The following is a 21,711-nucleotide window of genomic DNA, read 5'->3' on the forward strand; positions in this document are numbered from 1 at the left end:
CGATGTTTCTCTAGCATACGGATCAAGAAGTGTGACTTAATAGTTGTGTGTTTTTGAGTGTTCTATTACAAATATCGTGTCAACTCAATCTGTCTATCTGTATGTCTGTCTGTCTGGAACAATTTTTGTACACGTTACTTCTCCCTAACCCAATCAAGTTGAAATTTTGAAAAATTATTTTTTTTACCTGACAAAACAAGTATCAATTTTAAAAAAAGTAACCAATTATATAATTAACTATTGGTAATTGGTATTGGTAATTAATTATTTTGTTAGATATCGAACAAGGGAAAACTTGTACCTGACAGATGTGGCACTGTGTAGAGAAATAGGTCGTCGCTTAAAAGTTTGAAACTAACAGTAGATAGCTATGAGACCTTCTATTTTTATTAGCACTTCGCTGGCACAGTGGTTAGAGTATTGATCTGAGGTGGCTTGAGCCCTAGAGTTCGAATTTAAGTCGAACAACTTTTAAAAATAAAACACGTTTAAAAAGCAATCACGGTTACCTTCACTCATATACCTCTTTCTTCCCCTCCCCCTTCCTTTCCCAACTAGTTCAAACAAATGATAGGATCATTGCGCACTGAGAAAGTAAAGTGCATGAAATTGCGCTAAAAAAAAGCAATTTGTAAAAATAAATTAATAAAAAAGGGAGGACCTGAATTCGAACTTATTGGCTAAAGCCAATGTACGGAAACAAGTCACTGATGGATTTCTACGTTTCTTTATGAAAATGTGTATATGTGTGTGCTGACAAATATAAATGATATAGTTTGAAATTATTTATTTCTGCTTAGTTATATATACCTACTCATTGTACGGTAGATGAAGTAATTGATTACCTTGTTTATAAATGAACTGAGAAACATTGCACCCAGTTGACTCTGATGATAAACAATCTGATAGCTAGAAATATAAAAACATTTTTTTGCATTTGTTAATTGTCAATGAAAACTACATTAATGTTGGATCCACTCGACCGATTTTATGAAGGTTCAATAATAAAACGGCAATAATTATAAATCTTATCAAATGTGCAGGATTCAAATGTAAATGTTTTTGCACTAAATTATCAGCTTCAGAAACGGTTCAAAACAAGAGGGGATTTATCAGTACACATTATGTGCATGCCTTGATCATGGTTTTTGATGTCGAGGCCCCAACAATTTTTCTAAAACTTAGCCTAAATGATTGAATGAATGAATGAAAACACTTCTATCAATAGTATGCATTATTTTAGAAGAAAGAAATAGAGTATTTGTAAGCTCAATCTCACTTTCCTTGTGAAAAATATTTCCGTATTTTAGTTTTAAAAAGTGTATATTTTTGAGTTTGTGATTCTTATTTTTATCAGATGATGATCAGATCACAGACCTATATATGTAGATTGTTTTAAGCTGTAAGGGAAGTCGCCCCGGATCTAGGAAAATCGATCTTTTCTGTCTTAGAAAAGTAATGATCTTTGGTTTTCAAAGTTTAGAAATAATGCAATACAATTTTACGGATCTATGATATAAAGCAATTTCCTGATAGTTTTCATTGAGATAATGTTTCGAAAATCCTAGATCGAAATAATTCAATTTAATCATTTTTTTTTTTTTTTACCTTTACCTATCCCTTTGTCAATTGGACCGTTGGGGCACTAAACACGATCTTTCGATGGCAGGCCCGTACATTCTTTTATGTTGTTCTACAATCGCTTTCTTTGTCTGCCTCTTCTTCTTTTTCCTGGTACTGTTCCCTGAAGGAAGGTCTTTGCAAGCCCCGAACATCTTGTAATATGGCCATAGATTTTAAGCTTGCCTTTTTTACGATATTTAGCAGGGTATCATCTTATCTTATCTTATATAATACAGACGTTACTTCAAAAAAGAAGATGATTACGTCCTACGCGTCATGCATTTAGTCATGCAAATTAACCAATGACTTAAATTCTGCCAAGTCACTGGTTTTCCTGGCTAGCTCAGGCAACCCATTCCATGCTCTAATAGCACTAGGGAAGAAGGAGTATTTGTACAAATTTGTCCTAGCATATGGGACGAGGAATGTGCCTTTATCTTTGTGTCTTTCAGAGTATTTTATTAAATTTTGTTTTTGTATTTGAAGATTATGGTTCAGTGTTTTATGTATGATTGCTACTTTACTTTTGAGCCTTCTGTCCTGAAGGCTTTCTAAATTTAGTGATTTTACTAAAGGTGTTACTCTAGTCAAATGTGAATATTCGTTTGTTATGAATCTCACTGCTCTATTTTGTGTCTGTTCCAGTTTCTTAATGTTTTCTTGAGTTGAGGGGTCCCAAACGGAGGATGCATATTCTATTATTGGCCTAACCAAGGTTAAGTAACATTTTAGTTTTATGTTCTTATTTGATTTATAGAAATTTCTTTTAATAAATCCTAATGCTTTGTTTGATTTTTTTGTAGTTTCATCAATATGTGGATTCCATGATAGTTTTTCATTTATTATAACACCTAGGTATTTTGCGTTTTTAGTCTGTGATACTGGTTTGCCATGAATAAGATAAGTGGAATTAATTTGTTTTAGTTTTTTTGTTACTCTTAACAACTGACATTTTTCTGGGTGGAAAGACATGCTCCAATTTGATTCCCATTTCTGTAATTCATCTAATTCTCTTTGTAAAATATCTGTGTCTTGTGTTGTTTTTATTGTTCTATATATTATGCAATCGTCTGCAAATAATCTGACTTTTGTTCCTGAACTAATGCAATTTGGTAAATCATTTATGTAAATTAAAAATAGTAGTGGACCCAAGACTGTACCTTGAGGTACACCTGAGTTTACTGTTATCGGTGTTGATTTAGAGCCATTTATTATTACAGTTTGTTCTCTCCCTATCAGAAAGTCTTTAATCCACTGATGCAGTGGACCATTAATGCCGAAATATTTTAATTTTTTAAGCAAACTATGGTGGTGAACTTTGTCAAAAGCCTTAGAAAAATCTAGTAAGATAGCATCTATTTGTTCACTATTATCTAAACCTTTTGAAAAATCATCAATTAGTCCTATTAGTTGTGTTTCACATGATCTATATTTCCTAAAGCCATGTTGGTATGGTGTGAGGACATTATGTTTGTCTAAGTGGTTTATGATGTTGCTACATATTATGTGTTCTAGGATTTTACATGTGATGCTGGTAAGTGATACTGGTCTGTAGTTTCCTGGGTCAGATTTTTCTCCTTTTTTAAATAGGGGGGTGACATTAGCTTCTTTCCAGTCCTTTGGTACTCTGCCCTGGTTAAGTGAAGCCTGAAAGAGTATTTTGAACACTGGGGCTAGCTCATTACTTAGTTCTTTGAGTAATCTAGCTGGAATACCATCAGGTCCAGAAGCTTTATTTGGTTTGGTGTTGGCTAATAGTTTTTGAATTCCATTTTCTTGTACTTTCTTGTATTTTCATGGGTCCAGTCACTGCAGTAACCCTGTCTCTAATCTTTTGGTTTGTGATGCGGTCTTTATTGTGATACCTAGGATCCTTCAGTAGCATCTCAATTCCATTGTTAGGATCCTCCTATCTAGCTCTGCAGTCAGCGTCCAAGACTCACAAGCATATAAAAATGTGGCCATGACCAGGGAGCGCATCGGTCTGATTTTGGTGCCTGCCGAGGGCTAAGCCTTTGTATTTCCATATTATTTTAAGTTTTGAAAGGGTTGCTGTAGACTGTGCTATTCGGGCCAGTAGTTCAGGTTTCGTTCCCTCATCTGAGACAATAGCTCCGAGGTATTTGAAGCTGTTAACTCTAGTCAGCTTTTTACCTCCAATACTAATGCCCCTTTTAAAGCCCTGATGGCTATTGGTCATAATTTGGGTTTTTCGGCATTTATTTGCATACAATATGCTGCGGAAGTCTTGTCAATGCGCATCACTAAGTCAGCTAGTTCTTCTTCTGTCCCTGCTAGGCCATCAATGTCATCTGCGAAGCGCAAGCTAGTAATTCTTCTTCCTCCAATGCTTACAGTACCTTCATAGCCCGCAAGAGCATATTCCATTATCCTTTCAAGGAACATATTGAAAGTGTTGGTGACAGTAGGCAGCCTTGTCTTACTCCAACTGTGGTTTTGAACCAGTCCCCAATATTATTGTAGAAGTACACCGTACTGGTTGTACTCTTGTAGATGTTCTGGATAACTTTAATTATGTTTTTATTTCTATTGTACTTTTCCATTGTCACCCTTACTCGATCGAAAGCTTTCTTGAAATCAATAAAGACATGGAAAAGATTCTCTTGGTGTTGGAGATATTTTTCACGAAGTAATCTGAAGTTTAGGATTTGTTCTGCTATGCTGCGACCTTGTCTAAAACCCCCTTGTTCTTCTATCTTATCTTATATAATACAGACGTTACTTCAAAAAAGATGATTACGTCCCACGCGTCATGCATTCAGTCATATTAACCAATGACTTAAATTCTGCCAAGTCACTGGTTTTCCTGGCTAGCTCAGGCAACCCATTCCATACTCTAATAGCACTAGGGAAGAAGGAGTATTTGTACAAATTTGTCCTTCTGATATGATTTTGTCTGCTATCGGTTATAGTCGATTTAATATAATTTTTAACAATGCTTTGTTGGGATGGCTAATGAGGCTGATGGTGCGATAGTTTTGACAAAGTTGTAAATTGCCTTTCTTTGGAAGGGTGATGATGATCTAGATCTACACATTAAATGACATGTTACAGAAGTTGGAGTTGAAAAAAAAAAAACACCAATATTACTTTACTTCTTATAACTACTTAAAATCAACGTATTGTTTCAGATTTAAAAAAAAGTTTTTCACGACATTTTTGTGTAGTTTTTGAGATTTCCTTGTCCATTCTAGGTATAATAGATATATATCTGTATCCTTAGCAGGATACATGCTTACACTGACATCAGAGCTTTGACAGCCGTAAAATTGCGAAAACAAGTTAGAAAAAAAACAACTTAAAAGTTGCTTGCTGACCAGTCGAAATTCGGCAATATTTTTCTTTTGTGTAGGCCTTCGGAGCTCTTAAATCCGGCCATGTTGCACTAATATTGAAAACGTTCTTATGCTAGACATGAAAATACTTTTTTTGTAAAACAGCGAATTGTAGAATACAAAAGTCAAGTACTTTTTGTTCCCCCCCCCCCTTGTAATCTCTGTCAGATGTCAACTGTCTCTACGACCAATAATCTGACATTTCCCCCCTACTAATGCCAGACACTCATCAGAGTTGGGTGGACCAATAATCTGACATTTCCCCCCCTACTAATGCCAGACACTCATCAGAGTTGGGTGGACCAATAATCTGACATTTCCCCCCTACTAATGCCAGACACTCATCAGAGTTGGGTGGACCAATAATCTGACATTCCCCCCCTACTAATGCCAGACACTCATCAGAGTTGGGTGGACCAATAATCTGACATTCCCCCCTACTAATGCCAGACACTCATCAGAGTTGGGTGGACCAATAATCTGACATTCCCCCCCTACTAATGCCAGACACTCATCAGAGAGTTGGGTGGACCAATAATCTGACATTTCCCCCCCTACTAATGCCAGACACTCATCAGAGAGTTGGGTGGACCAATAATCTGACATTTCCCCCCTACTAATGCCAGACACTCATCAGAGTTGGGTGGACCAATAATCTGACATTTCCCCCCTACTAATGCCAGACACTCATCAGAGTTGGGTGGACCAATAATCTGACATTTCCCCCCTACTAATGCCAGACACTCATCAGAGTTGGGTGGACCCTACATTCAAAATATCATTTACATGGATTCAAAATTCGAACCTGAGGTATCGGTTCGAAAGCCAAGCGCTCTACCACCCAGCCAATATGCCTCATCCTCCTGTAGACAGATGCAGGGAAATGAGATTTGTTATCCAGTGTTTCAAAGATTGTCCAGTTGAAGTTAAGAAACTAGGATGTGCATTACGTAATTTAAACAAGGTTACAAAAGACAGTTTGTGTGGAAACACAAACTCAAAATCGGCCCCCGAAGTAAAATGTTTTACATAATTCGGATAATCCTTCAGAGTTGAAGATAGTTTACTTCCTAGTCCAAACCTCCCGCAGGACGACGGGGGATGGGAGCAGGCAGGGTTTGAACCTCCGATCGTCGATAAATCCAAACGACAGTCCAGCGCGCAAACCGCACGACCAGTTGTCCACCCAGGTAGGCTTCAATATTTTCAGAAAGAACATCCGAATGAAATTATATCAAAGACAAATGAAAGATAAGAATGGAGAAAGAAGGTTAACAGATCTTGTGTAGTGCCCCAACCGTCCCGCAGATCAAAGGATACGTGAAAGTGAATGTAAAGTTAGATGTGAACCTAGCCTAACTAGTTTGTGGTCTATAGGGCAGATGATGTAAAGTTCATCTGTTTTTTGTGGCCTACGGTTAACGAGGGTGTCATGTAGCCAGCACAACGACCAACCGCCTTTGCTTTTCCCCAACTAATGTCAGGTACCCATTAGAGCTGGGTAGACTCAGAAGTTGAAAATCCCAGTCTTCACCAGGATTCGAACCCGGGACCCTCGGTTCGAACTAAATAAGTTAATTGTTTTGCAAAGGCTCAATCTCGTATTCGAATCCTCAAAAAAAAATAAAAAAATCCGCTATTAGAAAAAATTTGCACAAAAATGATGTTTATAAGATTACTATTCGTCTTAAATTAGGTCTAACATATAATGCATACTAATTAGCTTTTTCTTGTAAAAAAAACTGCTTGCATAATTGATTTTAAAAATTAGAATTTTCGATTTCAGGGAAAAAAAAGGTAGCTGTTGCATCAAAACTTTGAATGGTCTAAAATATTGAGAAGTCGGATTTTCAATATCTCCAGACATTTCGCACAAAACTCATAGCGTCTTTTCCCCTTTCGGGGGCCGCTAAAAATGAAGGCATATCATTCCCTTGTTTTTTTTTCCCGTAAGAAATTGATGTGGATCACAGCAGTTAGTGTTCTTGGTGAAGGGCTTAAGATTTCAAGGGAGATCACTCTCAATTAAGAGAAGAGAGTCTCACAATCGGAAGTCGCCAACAAAATATTTAACTATGTAACTAAATCATGATATATCCTGTAAGCTAGAAAGCTAACACACAAACAAAAGTTGAAACTCAGATATTGAAAAGCAATTGGAAATTTCAATATTTTTTTTATTGAAATGATATTTAGAAATACATGTTATTTGTAGATTTTATTAAAATGATATTCAGAAATAACATGTTATCTGTAGTTTTAATTCGGATAATATTCAGAAGTAACATATCTGTACATTTGATATGAATCATATTCAGAAGTAACATGTTATCTGTACATTTGTGTCATACTTGAAATTCAACACAATTAACTTTTAGTAAACTTTCAGAAATGTAGACCACCTTATATTTCATATAAACTTTATAAAATGAGTGTGGATGTTTGACTTTTGACTTCATTTACACTGGTTGTTTCATTCATGCTAAAAACGTCTTCAGACTCCTTATCTGAAAAAAAAAGTGTATCCCTTAAAATCATTTCAGTTTAATATAGATGTTTCAAACTTAACAAGAAGACATAATTTTTTTGTTCAAAACTAAGTTCAGGGCTTAAAAAAATATTTTTTAAATGGCCAAAATGTGTATTGGATTGTTCCAGCAGGGAGATATCTGAAATAAAAAAAATTGAATGTGCATGAATGTGACAGAAGTGTCAAGAGGAAATTAAATCCTTCAAAGATCATGAAAAAAACATTGAAATTTTATAAAGTCCACCACTTAAACCAACTGAAAAAAAAAATCCATTCAAATGAGTAGACATTTCCTGTTCACTATATCCAGGATGACTTTTTAGTTAGAGCATTACTTGTAATCTTAAATGAATCTTAACACATTGAACTCAAAATTCAAGTGTTAACAAAGAACATTCTTAGCTTGACTTCTGTTTCTAATGGAACTCATGGCATTAGTCAAGAACAAAAGACTACTTTCAAGTTCTAACAAAGTTAATAGAAAAATAAAAAGAACACAAGATACTGAAATATTGGAGAGACAGAAGAAAACTGTTGGGGAAATTCATTTTGATCTAGAAATGTGCCAAATATTAAAAATAAATAAATCATGAGAAATCAGTTCTACAGTTTGTAAGAATTAGATCTTAGAGCTACAATAAAAGAAAAGAAGAGACAGAAGAAAACTGTTCATTTAATGGGGAAATTCATTTTGATCTAGAAATGTGCCTAATATTAAAAGTAATCAAAAATATAAAATAAATAATAATTCATGATAAATCAAATCAATCAAAGAATGAGATATTTTAGGAGTGTTGAAGCTTGGGATTTGAGGGCCCGGGGGCTTGACCACTTTAGGGGCCCCTGCATTTTGACATCATGACTTGAGATAATGGCAAAATATTTAATGTAAAAACAAAATTTCGGACATTCATTTGCAGGCCTCCTCAAGTGGGGGCCAAGGGGGGGATTCTAACATTTGGACCCCTCTCCCTAGCTACGCCATCTACAATAAAAGTAAAGTTAATATGGGATCCCTACAATTAGGAATAGTTTTTAAAAAATCAAACACTAAATGTAAGTTAATTACAATATTTTTTTCAAGTAAATATTCACACGTTTTGTTTGGTGTAACGCATAAATTGTAAGACAAATTTCCTTACAGACAATAAAGATTACTATTATTATTATTAAGAGTAACACAATTAGTGTTTGGAAGAAGTTGCAGTTTGCCTGGAAGAGATGTTACAAGTTTCCTTTTAGCTGTTATTTGTTATAAAATTATTACTACATATTTTGAAATAATCTTATTTGTAGGATAAATCCTTTGCCCAATTAAGCAATATATAGCTCTTACCATAAAATAGATAGACCACATTTTAAAAACAATTTTGTTTACAAAGAAATGACTGACAGCTAAAAGGGTCACTCATACACTTATAAATATTTCAATCAATTCTACTTTTTACAACTCTTATTACTTAATTATGAATCTCTTCTATTTACCATAGCTAAGATCTCAATCAGAGCTACAAATATTCACTAAAGGCTCAAGACTTATTGAGTCTGCAAAAGGTTAGAACAAAACTGCTTACAGTGTGAGGTAGGCAAAACTTTTAAAACAACTGGCAAAAACATCTACTAGCAAACCCCAAGATTTATTAGGTCTCACCTATCATTCGCTTATTACTAACTGGCTCTTCAAATGTAAGAAATGACCTTTCAATCTCATCATTTTTTACAGTGGCAGGTTTCTGCTCATCATTGCCTGTGAATGTGGAACATCACAAAGTATTAGCTTAGGGTTTTTATCATAGGGGCAAGATCTTAGAAATGTTGTCTTTTGGAAAACTTGACTAGGGTCTTAAGCTAAATTTACTTTGAAAGTTAAGCTAGACAAAAGAAAAGATATAAAACAATCACTGTCTCTCTGCCATTTCAGAGGTGACTCATCTTGGACATGCAATGAAGGATATTGCAGCATTGGTTCAACTAAGGTTAAATAACATTTTAGTTTTATGTTATTATTAGATTTAAAAACCCCCATTAAAGTGCATCTTTAAAAAACAGTTTTTAAAATTTTTTAATTCTATGTTGTAAAATAGATGCCTGTATTTTTTTTTAGTTTGACTGACCATTTCAAATGAAAAAGTATACAAGCAAAGACTTACAATACCATAAGAAACAATTACACTACATATAGGATCAAAACACTCGATATTACATTATTTCTTGACTGTTTTTATTATTGACATGTAAAATAATTATGACAGTCAAATATTGCAGATAAATATCTCAATCTTACAACATTTATTTAGCAGTTTGTTCAACAGAAGAGAGTGTATTAGTTTGAAAACATTTGAAGGATATTTCTTAATGCACAAATACTTTTTTCTTAAAGAAACTGATAATATTGTCACTTTTTATTTGAGGGGGGGGGGTGCTTACCAAACATAAAGGACAACTATATAATAAGGTTATTAAAAATAATTTATACAGTTCAAGATTTGTCTAGAAACATTCTTAATCACAAATGTAGTTGTATTTACAAATAGCATTGAAAATTTAAATATAGAGCCATTATAGGGTGACTTATATCACTACCTTAAATACTGATGTCAATATGCAGGAGTAATTAAAAGGAATCCATTACAAATTATATTCGGAGTTCATTATACTTGATCATTATTTAAGTAGCATAGTTCACCTTTCAGGCACTCAATAGAATGCCAAAAGAAAGTGTGTAGCTAAAGAAATATCTGTTTGATTGCAGAAAACAAAGTTAACAGTTAAAATTTAGCATTGATGTCTGAAAAAATCAATGTGTATGAATGAGACAGGGCAGTGTCAAGAGGAAATTAAACCCTATTAAGAACATAGGAAAAAAACATTCCACTTAAACCAAATTTAAAAAATCCATTCAAATGAGTAGACATTTCCTGTTCACTATATCCAGGATGACTTCTTAGTTAGAGCATTACTTGTAATCTTAAATGAATCTTAACACATTGAACTCAAAATTCAAGTGTTAACAAAGAACATTCTTAGCTTGACTTCTGTTTCTAATGGAACTCATGGCATTAGTCAAGAACAAAAGACTACTTTCAAGTTCTAACAAAGTTAATAGAAAAATAAAAAGAACACAAGATACTGAAATATTGGAGAGACAGAAGAAAACTGTTGGGGAAATTCATTTTGATCTAGAAATGTGCCAAATATTAAAAATAAATAAATCATGAGAAATCAGTTCTACAGCTTGTAATAATTAGATCTTAGAGCTACAATAAAAGAAAAGTTAACATTGAATCTCTATAATTAGGAATACTTTTAAAAAATCCAACACTAAATCTAAGTTTATTAAAATATCTTTTTTTCCTTGAAATTTATAACATCAGCTAAATGCTTCATATTCCTTTGTAAGACAAATTAAAAAATAAACATCCTCTGTTTTTGGGATCTTTGAAATCCAGAAAAGTAGGACAAAAAAAAATAGAAAAATACACAAAACATTGAAATTTATCTCAAGTAATTATTCACACTAAAGAGTAACACAATTAGTGTATACCGGTTACAAGACATTGCAGTTTTCCTGGAAGAGATGTTATAAGTTTCCCTTTAGCAGTTACATTTCATGAATTTTAAACTCTTTCAGTGCGGCATTACTGTTAGTGAGTAACTTCGCTAGCGCTGGTGAGTGCGGCATTACTCTCAGCGAGTAACTTGATTTATATTTATTTCACTATCTTTTTTTATGTTAAGCGTTTTATTTCTCTCTTTTTCTTTTTATTTTCCCAATGTTGGAGTGATTGTTCTTTGTTTTCGTAGTAAATTCGATGCAGTAGGAACACGTTAAAAAAAAAAAGACAACATTACATTAATGGTTCCTCTTTTTTAGTTTATTTCCTGGGACCCAAAAAAATGTAGATAATACAAATACTTAGTGCATTTGTTAATTTTTTATGAAATTTGAAGTGATTAAATGTGTTTAATATTTTAATGTTAAAATATTTATAGTTTAAATGTTCAATTAAAAAATGAAATCTTTCAGTATATCAATTTTTAAATGAATTTTAAAAATATTTTCTTTTTCCGTGCTAAGTTTAAAATTAATTAACAAATTATTTTTTTTTAATAATTTATTTTATTTATTATACTTTTGTAGCCCATTCATTTTACTGCAAATTAAAATAAAATATGTTAGAGTATTTAATAAAAAAAAGTTATGTTAGTTTTAGTAACTCTACCCCTTATGAAAAATGTTTATCCCAGAAATCAAAGTAATTCACACTGAAATAGATAAAACATATTTTGAATTAATCTTACTTGTATAGTAAATTTTGTATCCAATTAAGCAATTAATAACTCTGCTAACCCTAACACAAATAGATCACATTTTGAAAACAAATGTGTTTACAAAGAAATTACTGACAGCTAAAAGGGTTACCCATACACTTATAAATATTTCAATCAATTCTACTTTTTACAACTCTTATTACTTAATTACAAATCTTGTCTATTTACCATAGCTAAGACCTCAAAGAGGAGCTACAAATATTCACTAAATACTCTAGACTTATTGAGTCTGCAAAAGGTTAGAACACAACTGCTTACAGTGTGAGGTAGGCATATAAGCAGAAGAATTGCTTTTGAAACAATGAGGGAAACTGGCAAAAATATCTACAAGTGAGTTCCTCAATGGAAAACCCCAAGATTTATAAAGTCTCACCTATAATTGGCATTACATTAACTGGCTCTTCAAATGTAAGAAATGATCTTTCAATCACATCATTTTTTACACTGGCAGGCTCCTGCTCATCGTTGCCTGTGAATGTGGAACATCACTAAGCATTAGCCTAAGAGTTTTTATCATAACATGATCTTAGAAATGTTGTCTTTTGGCAAACTTGACTCAAGTCTCAAGCTAAATTTACTTTATAGTTGTAAACAACAGTTTAGCTAGACAAAAGAAAAGATTTAAAACAATTAATGTCTCCCTCCCATTTCAGAGGTGACTCATCTAGGACACACAATGAAGGAAATTCCGGCATTGGTTCAACTTAGGTTCGACATCGTTTTAGTTTTATTTTATAATAAGATTTAAAAATACAACATTAAAGTGTATCTTTCAAAAAAATGTATTTAAAATTTTAAATCTATGTTGTCAAAATGGTGCCTGTAATTTTGTTTTTAATTCGACTGACCATTTCAAATGAAAAGGTGTACAAGCAAAGATTTACAATACCATAACTAACAATTACACTATATATAAAAACACTCAATATTACATTATTTCTTGACTGTTTTTATTACTGACAAGCAAAAAATTATTTCAAAAACAAATATTGCAGGTAAATGTCTCAATCTTACAACATTTACTTAGCAGTTTGTTCAACAGAAGAGAGTGTATTAGTTTGAAAACATTTGAAAGATATTTCTTTATGCACAAATACATTTTTCTTTGAAATATTACCAACAGAAAATGGTGATGTAAACATCTTAAAGAAACTGATAATATTGTCTTTTTTTATTTGAGGTGGGGGTTGTTTAATAAAAATAAAGGAAAACTTTCTGATGAGGCAATTAAAAATAATTTATATGCAGTTCACATTTTTCTAGAAACATTCTCAATCACAAATGTAGTTGTATTTACAAATAGCAATGAATTTTTAGCAACACAGATTGGAAATATAAATATAGAGCCAGTATAGGGTACTTATATCACAACTAAGTACTGATGTCAATATGCAGGAGTAATTAAAAGGAATCCATTACAAATTATATTTGAGTTCATTATGCTTGATGATTATTTAAGTAGCTTATTTTACCTTCCAGGCACTCAATAGAATGCAAAAAGAAAGTGTGTAGCTAAAGAAATATCTGTTTGATTGCAGAAAACAAAGTTAACAGTTAAAGTTTAGCATTGATGTCTGAAAAAATCAATGTGTATGAATGAGACAGGGCAGTGTCAAGAGGAAATTAAACCCTATAAAGAACATAGGAAGAAAACATTCCACTTAAACCAAATTTAAAAAATCCATTCAAATGAGTAGACATTTCCTGTTCACTATATCCAGGATGACTTTTTAGTTAGAGCATTACTTGTAATCTTAAATGAATCTTAACACATTGAACTCAAAATTCAAGTGTTAACAAAGAACATTCTTAGCTTGACTTCTGTTTCTAATGGAACTCATGGCATTAGTCAAGAACAAAAGACTACTTTCAAGTTCTAACAAAGTTAATAGAAAAATAAAAAGAACACAAGATACTGAAATATTGGAGAGACAGAAGAAAACTGTTCATTTAGAAATGTGCCAAATATTAAAAGTAATCAAAAATATAAAATAAATAATAATTCATGATAAATCAGTTACTATAACTTGAAAGAATTAGAGCTTAGAACAACAATAAAAGTAAAGTTAACATGGAATCCCTATAATTAGGAACATTTTTTAAAAACCATACACTAAATCTAAGTTTATTAATATATGCTTCATATTCCTTTGTAAGACAAATTATAAAATAAACATCCTCTGTATTTGGGATCTTTGAAATCCAGAAAAGTAGGACAAAAAAAAAATAAATAGAAAAAATACACAAAACATTGAAATTTATCTCAAGTAAATATTCACACTAAAGAGTAACACAATTAGTCTATACATGAAGTTGCAGTTTTCCTGGAAGAGATTTTATAAGATTCCTTTAACCTGTTATTTGTCATAAATTTTTAAACATATTTTAAAATAATCTTATTTGTATAGTAAATTTTGTATCCAATTAACCAATTAAGCAATTAATAACTCTTCTAACCCTAACATAGACTGGCAACACTATCGCAGACTCTTTGGCCCACCAGGGAGGGCAAATTCCACCCACTGATCAGGCTGTAAGCTTTCATCAAGCCCTGGCTATAATACAAAAAACAGAAATGGAAAAGTGGTTTGAGTGCTGGGACAAGTCCCAAAAAGCCCGTGGAGTCTGGGAGCGAATGAGGCGCCCTGACCGCACTTCCCCGTGGTGGAGGCTGTCCAGGCCTGAGCAAGCTATTATAGCACAGTGCAGGACAGGCCACTGTCCTGTTGGCTCATATTTCTCGCGGCTATGGCCAAATTTCGATTCACGGTGCCCTCGCTGCGGGGAAGAAGAGGAAACATTATTCTCATATTCTATTTGACTGCCCCAGACTTGCTGATCTCCGTCTCGACAGGTCTGGGAAACCCAAAATTCTCGACCTGTATGGCGACATTCATGCACTACGCAAGACAGCAGGGTTTCTGTCCAGGGCTTTTGCAAGAGAGGATTTGAGCCTCTCAAGCCCTCACTCTAATGGAGTTTGATGATGATGAACCCTAACATAGATAGACCACATTTTGAAAACAAATGTGTTTACAAAGAAATTACTGACAGCTAAAAGGGTTACTCATGCACATATAAATATTTCAATCAATTCTACTTTTTACAATTCTTATTACTTAATTATGAATCTCTTCTATTTACCATAGCTAAGACCTCAAAGAGGAGCTACAAATATTCACTAAAGACTCAAGACATTGAGTCTGCAAAAGGTTAAAACACAACTGCTTACTGCCAAAAAAAATCTACAAGTGAGTTCCTCAATAGCAAACCCCAAGATTTATTAGGTCTCACCTATAATTGGCTTAACATTAACAGGCTCTTCAAATATAAGAAATGGCTTCTCAATCACATCCTTTTTTACAGTGGCAGGTTCCTGCTCATCATTGCCTGTGAATGTGGAACATCAATAAGCATTAGCTTAAGAGTTTTTATCATGTTTCTATCATAACAAGATCTTAGAAATGTCTTTTGGCAAACTTGAATAGGGTCTTAAACTAAATTTACTTGATAGCTGTAAACAACAGTTTAGCTAGACCAGTGTTTCCCAAAGTGGGGTACGCCTATCATTATAGGGTATTTATATCACTACCTAAAGTACTGAAGTCAACTATACAGGAGTAATTCAAATGTATGGATTACAAAATATATTGGGAGTTCATTATACTAGTTGATTATTTAAGTAGCATAGTTCAAGAACAAGTAATCTGCTCACCAAACAGAGGTGTATGCTATGCCACGGGTCGGCTCGTTATCAATCAATCAAATTAAACCTTAGCATTGATAATAAATAAATTCAACTTTTTAGCATTGATTTTAAATAATTATACTTAAGCATTGATGTCTTGGACTATTTTTTGTTCCCAAACATTCAACTAGGCCTTCCTATTTTAGATGAGACCAATATTAGATTGTAACTTTCCACATTAGTCAGGACATAAAAATGTGAAATGCTTGATATGCTTTTTGTCAAATAGCTGACAGGTACTTCTAAAAAATGTATCTCGCAATATATCATTAAATAATAATACTAATCTTTATAATATATGAGAAAATGTGTATAATTTGTGCAGTTAAAATACATTATAACTATATAAATAAAATATATGTCCACACTAGTTTCACTCTTACGTTACATAAGAAATGTTTACATCAGACAGATCAATTCTATTCAATGATTTGATAGCCAGAGGAACAAAGGAGTTTTTGTTTCTGTTTTTGTAAACATTAACAACCCACTCACAGACCACAAACAAACTTACTTGAATGCGGCAAAAGAATGTTCTTCATGTGCAGTATTGGCAATGCAAGCAAAAAAATAAGAAGTACTACACAAGCAACTACAATAGCTGTTACAGCAACAAGACTGAGACCATGGACAAAACTCCTGCCAAGTTGTTTTCTGGTCTTTAAAAAAACAGAAAAGTAGAATAAGAAAAACATTTTGTTCTAAGTACATTATAACCAACAAATACTTTTGTAAACTACTTTTGTCTTTGAAACTGTAAAATATAAAAATAATGAAATAGGATTCTACCCCAAACTGATCACAGTGATTGGATATTGATCCATTTACTTTGAACTTGTCTGACATTTTAGCCAGTATGCCAATGAAGTTAAAATCTACTTTGTTGCGATAATCTTTGCAGAGAATGTTCATGAACAAAAGTAAACTTGAACTGTTGGTCTCTACTGTCAGGATTACAATCAAACTACCTGCAAATAAAAGAATGATAACAATCAAATTTTGACTAGAAACTTTTCAAGATTGCGTTTAGATTTTTTCCCTATCAATTATTGCATCTGTTTTGTCTCTTTTGTTGAAAGAGTACAAAACTAATAATTTTTGTAGTGTTTCATCCATATTTTTGTTTTCTATTTTAATTTTAAATGTATTCGCTAAACCAAAAAGCATTTCTTATATTGTGACTTGTTATTCTATAACTATTTCACCTAAATTATTATAAACTAATACTAATTATAATTGTAAGCACAGATGTAAAAAATCTAGAAACACTACCACCAATAAACAAAGAAACCATTAAACATATTAATTTGCAACATTGGTTGTAAAGATTTTGTAAAAATATTGCCAGTGTTAATTCCTACCTTCTTTGAATTCATCATGAATGATGCGCATGTAGGACAAATGACTGTAGTAATTTCTGACATATGCACTCCAGTAAGGGGCTCGGGCTGCTTTGTATTGCAGAGAATACATGAGCTCAATCCTATGAGTCTCTTCTATGACAAGATTAGCTTGCTCAAGAGTCATTATGTCCATAAAGAATAACTTTGGTATAAGATATGATTCTGACTTCACATTAAGTATTAGAGGGCAGCGGCCAGGTTTTCCAAGTATGATATTTAATGTGGCTTGACCTATATTTTAATATCAAAAAGAACATTAAGTCTAAAAGTTGTAATTTTGTTCCTTTTACTAAAAAGAACAGTAAACAGCAATGGAGGCTTAATAATAAAGTTTAGTAGTTAGTAAGATCCACAGAAATATGGGATTCTTTACAAGTGAGCTGTAGACCAACAAAAAAAAAATTAAAAATAATATAAATAAATATGATGATGTCATTTCAAATTTTTCATTTCAATTTTAATCACAATACAAATCTAACTTCAATACAAAATTAAACTTCAATACCAGGTCTAACTTCAATATTAACCCATATCCTAACCCTAACTTTATTACTTACCCTAAATCCCAAATGACAAACATGTCAAAAACTAAAAAAAAAATAACTTAAAAAAAAAAAAAAAAGCTGTGCTATTATTTTTAAACACTAATGCCTTGCTGTTGAGATATCATTTCCTGATGTTATCTGACAAAACATACATTCAAGTAAGCACTCAAACCTGTGGTATTGTCTATAGATGCTTTAAATGATCCACCTAGATATCCATTGTAAACATATGTGGACACAATTCTGAGCTCTACTGTCCAGGACATCATCTGAATATCATTTTACAAGAAGAATAAATTTCATTGGTAGAGATCAACTAAGACATATCAAATTGGGAGCTAGATGAAGGTGCTTTGAACAAATGTGTGTTTTGGTTCCACAAAAAGGTTATTTTTTGTTTTTAGATATGTTTTTACTAAGAATAGATATTCCAAATGTTAGAAACTATCAAATTCAAGTCATTCTATTTACATGTCAATTCTTGATTTCCCTCTATTATTTTTTTAATTCGACTTTTAAAGCCTTCAAGTTCTTGCTCTTAATTAATACTTATAAGCATACATATTGGTTTTATTAATGTTCTTTTGGGGAGTATGGGGTATCTAGGAGGGGTAGCACCTAGTGGACAGGCAGTTGTAACCTCTTTTTGAGGGTAGCTTGGCTCACTCTTGGTTCCCACTTGGTACCCAACTCTCACCTGTGGCTCCCAGAAGCTGTAGCATGCGCAGCAGCCACATCCCGGAAACAGCTTTGACTGGCCAGCTAAACCAGGTAGAGGGTATCTGACGTGTCCATGGCACTCAGTACACTGAGGTTCTGTCAAACCTAGCATGTGAAGTCTGGACTTGGCGGCCTGTACGTAATGTCACAAAACTAGACTAATCGGACAGAAAGGCAAGTACCAGCACAGTACTGTGGAGTACTCAAGTGCAGGACAAGACACACAGATAAATCTCTGGTTATCCACTGCACCCAAACTTGTCCCCGGACGTCTTGACCAAATCTTGCTTTCGGAAAAGGACAGGCTTTAGGGTGAGAGAGTGAGGTCGACGTGTTGCGCGAATCCTCCTCACTTTAATCCAAATTCCAGCGCAAGTCACTTGTCATCCCACCCCTCCAAAAGCCCTCAGCCCCCTGGATGACAAAGTGGTCATCATCGAACCACAATGGATGAACTATCTATTAATGTTCTTTCATCTTGCAATTCTAACAAATTTTGACTGCTACAATACAATACTATTATTCCACATTAACTTTAATGCTTGCCAATGTTTGTTCAATGTTCTTTGATTCCTACCCAGTATTAAATGTACACTTCAGGAGGTTAGGACTAGGACATAATAATCTTCATTTCTGAAGAAAACATAAAAACCAATCAAAATGTGTTGTACATCCTAGTGTTAGCATTCAAGAGTCTATTGACTAATGGGTCTCTGGCATCAGGTTGGAGAAGTCAAGGTGGAGTGCTGGACTGCTAATCACATATAATACTGGCAAAAGAAACTGCAGAAATCAAGTCACTTGCACCACGGATATTAAATTCTTTGACAGGGAAGAAACTGACTTTTTTAAAATAAATAAATGAGTTCGCTAATCTGAAAAATCTTTCATATATGCAAGTTTGACAGCATAAATGTTTGAATGCTTAGCTTTAGACTTTTTCTTCTTTCCTTTCAAGACTTTGTTCTACTAACTAGTTAAGCTAGTAATAACTGTACTAAAAGTCACTTGATTAGACCCTAGAAATTTGACAAGTCTGAAATGGAAACTTTCTTTTGTATGTATACTTTTAGCCTCCTTATTAATGCTGATACATCACAACTCAGGTAGTGGAAAAGAAAAGAGGCAGTCAAAGAAACTAGGTGAATAAAATTAACAGACTATGGATAATACCAGAATGGATTTTACTGGTCAACAAGACACTTCACGCTTTCCATGGTTTATCAGAATAGACACAGGGGATAAGCTGAACTATCTTTAACATGGAAGGGGATAAAGTTAACTATCATTTACAATGTTATAAACGTAGGTCTACATTTATACATGAAAACCTACCATCCAGGAAGAAATGCTATTTTCCCATGTGTCCAAGAGCACAACTTGAATAATGATGGGTTCATTAGTTAAAGGTTTTGTAGTCACTAAATGTACTTGAATATCTGGTTGAGTAGTAGGAACCGTTTCAAAAGAAGGTGCTTCAAACTCATAGATCTATTCAAAGTTGAAAGATGAGAACAAAATTATATTTGCTGAACTCAATGTGTTTGAACTTTGAAGTAGTGTTAGGATCATGTGACTAGTTCACTGGCCCCTTGTATAGTTCAGGGATTAAGTTTTAAAATCTTTAAGCTTTTAAAGTGCTATTCCAACATGGCATAGGTAGCTGGATTTGCCAGGTAAAATTACTGACCTAAAAAATGTAATTCACTTATTCACATGAATGACTAAATTACTACATAGATGTATGTGAATCATGGTGATGTTGTAATTAGCTTTTTATTTGGAGGGATTATCAGTTAATAATTTGACTAGATAATGGACTACATTACCACAAGTACGTATGTGAATCATGGTGATGTTGTAGTGAATTTTTTATTTAGAGGGATTATCAGTAAATGATTTGACTTGATAATATTTAAGCTGCATAGATGTTTTAGAGATGTTTTTTCTAATGAAGACAGACTGACAAAACGGCATTCAAGAAACATTATACAGTAGTTCTGATAATAAGAAATTAATTAATATAATATAATTTTTTGCATTTTATCTGTGTGCATTGAACATGGTTTTGTTGTATCCACATAGTACTTGGTAAACCAGTAATTGACAGTAACACTACAAAAATTATATAGAACAACTAAGTAAAACACTAAGTTTTTCTTTTTAATAATGCAAAAAAAAATAAAATTGTCCATAGTTTTAATGTGTGGATGTTTACCGTAACTGGGTTAGAAAGCACAGAAAATTGAGATGCTTCTGGTGGATTTATGATTTGGAATCGTAATGTATAAACACCACTTGTCAAAATTGCCATTTGAAAGAAGTTAGCCCATGGTCCTTCAAAAACAGTTGAATTGTTGACTAAAGTAGCATTTACATTTTCGTTCCCTACAATAGAAGCCTCAACAACCCATTTTAATGATAGAAATCCCAAATTGTCCACAGCATTTCCCTGTTAAGAATACAAATAAAAAATATGGGTTCTGATTTAAACTGCTGGAGACTGTACAAACAAATGAAAATATTCTATGGATTATAAACATACGCAACTTAAAACATCTGTACTTACATTAATGTCAAGGACATTTAACTGAGGTTGGACTTTGAATTCTTCTCCTTGGACTACATCACCTACTGGTTGTGTTACAAGAACCAATGTTTTAATGACTTTCATTTCAACCACTTTACCAGTGCTATCCCCCGGTGCAATGAAATATGTGGATAAAACAGGAAGTCTTAATTCATCCTTCAACTTACCCAGCTGTGCCTGCAATTAGGAAATTAAACAACTTTTCTGGTCATAGAATTCATCGAAATATCTTTAGACTATCTACCATTTCCAAACTTTATAGGCTTCATTACATGAAATATCAAATCAGTATCAGACTTACTTGAATGGCAATTCTGCTGCTTAGATAATCATAATCAACAGTTGGTTCTTCTATTGGTGCGTCTGCTATCTCAACAACATAGGATACATTGCTGGTGTCTCGTTTACTTCTGACCACAGGCTTGTTTCTCACAACGTTAACTATTCTCACCTTAAGTCAAACAAAATCCATTTCCAATTGGAAGAGGATTTCTTAAATTACACATGTCACAAATTTCAGGTAACTAAAACATACAAGTTTAAGACTTGAAATTTAGAAACTAATAGTAAATAGTCTTGTATAATAGTTTGTATAATGATATTTGCGGTGTAAGATGGTTTAAATATAATGTATGGTGTTTTATTTGAGAGGAAAATCTTAACAGTGTTAAATACCATGAACTTTTATCTTCCTATTTTATATTGATGTAACAAGATGTTTCTCCTGTCTGTTGACCTTTGAAAGTCAAATTCAACTAAACTTTTAGCATTATATATCAAGATGGGTATATATTTTGTATTGATTTATATCAAACAATTACAGTTGGATGGCCATTCAAACCCTAGTAGCTTGGAAATATGTTT

General features: G+C 33.1%; 1 protein-coding gene across 1 annotated transcript in view; it reads right to left on the reverse strand.

Moving 5' to 3' along the window:
• Positions 1-7,162: 7,162 nt before the first annotated feature.
• Positions 7,163-21,711, reverse strand: part of LOC106067831 (fibrocystin-L-like) — a 119,775-nt gene continuing 105,226 nt past the window's right edge. The window contains exons 72-83 of the mRNA XM_056037704.1: positions 21,149-21,298; positions 20,827-21,024; positions 20,476-20,709; positions 19,593-19,748; positions 17,710-17,806; positions 16,951-17,223; positions 16,379-16,557; positions 16,104-16,248; positions 15,136-15,231; positions 12,215-12,310; positions 9,161-9,256; positions 7,163-7,486 (exon numbers count right to left, since the gene is read on the reverse strand). Of these exons, the coding sequence (XP_055893679.1) occupies positions 7,401-7,486; positions 9,161-9,256; positions 12,215-12,310; positions 15,136-15,231; positions 16,104-16,248; positions 16,379-16,557; positions 16,951-17,223; positions 17,710-17,806; positions 19,593-19,748; positions 20,476-20,709; positions 20,827-21,024; positions 21,149-21,298 (1,806 nt within the window). The 3' untranslated portion in view covers positions 7,163-7,400. The remainder of the gene's footprint in view (positions 7,487-9,160; positions 9,257-12,214; positions 12,311-15,135; positions 15,232-16,103; positions 16,249-16,378; positions 16,558-16,950; positions 17,224-17,709; positions 17,807-19,592; positions 19,749-20,475; positions 20,710-20,826; positions 21,025-21,148; positions 21,299-21,711) is intronic.

Source organism: Biomphalaria glabrata, chromosome 1, assembly GCF_947242115.1.
Source record: "Biomphalaria glabrata chromosome 1, xgBioGlab47.1, whole genome shotgun sequence".
In the NCBI taxonomy this organism is placed as follows: Eukaryota; Metazoa; Mollusca; class Gastropoda; family Planorbidae; genus Biomphalaria; species Biomphalaria glabrata.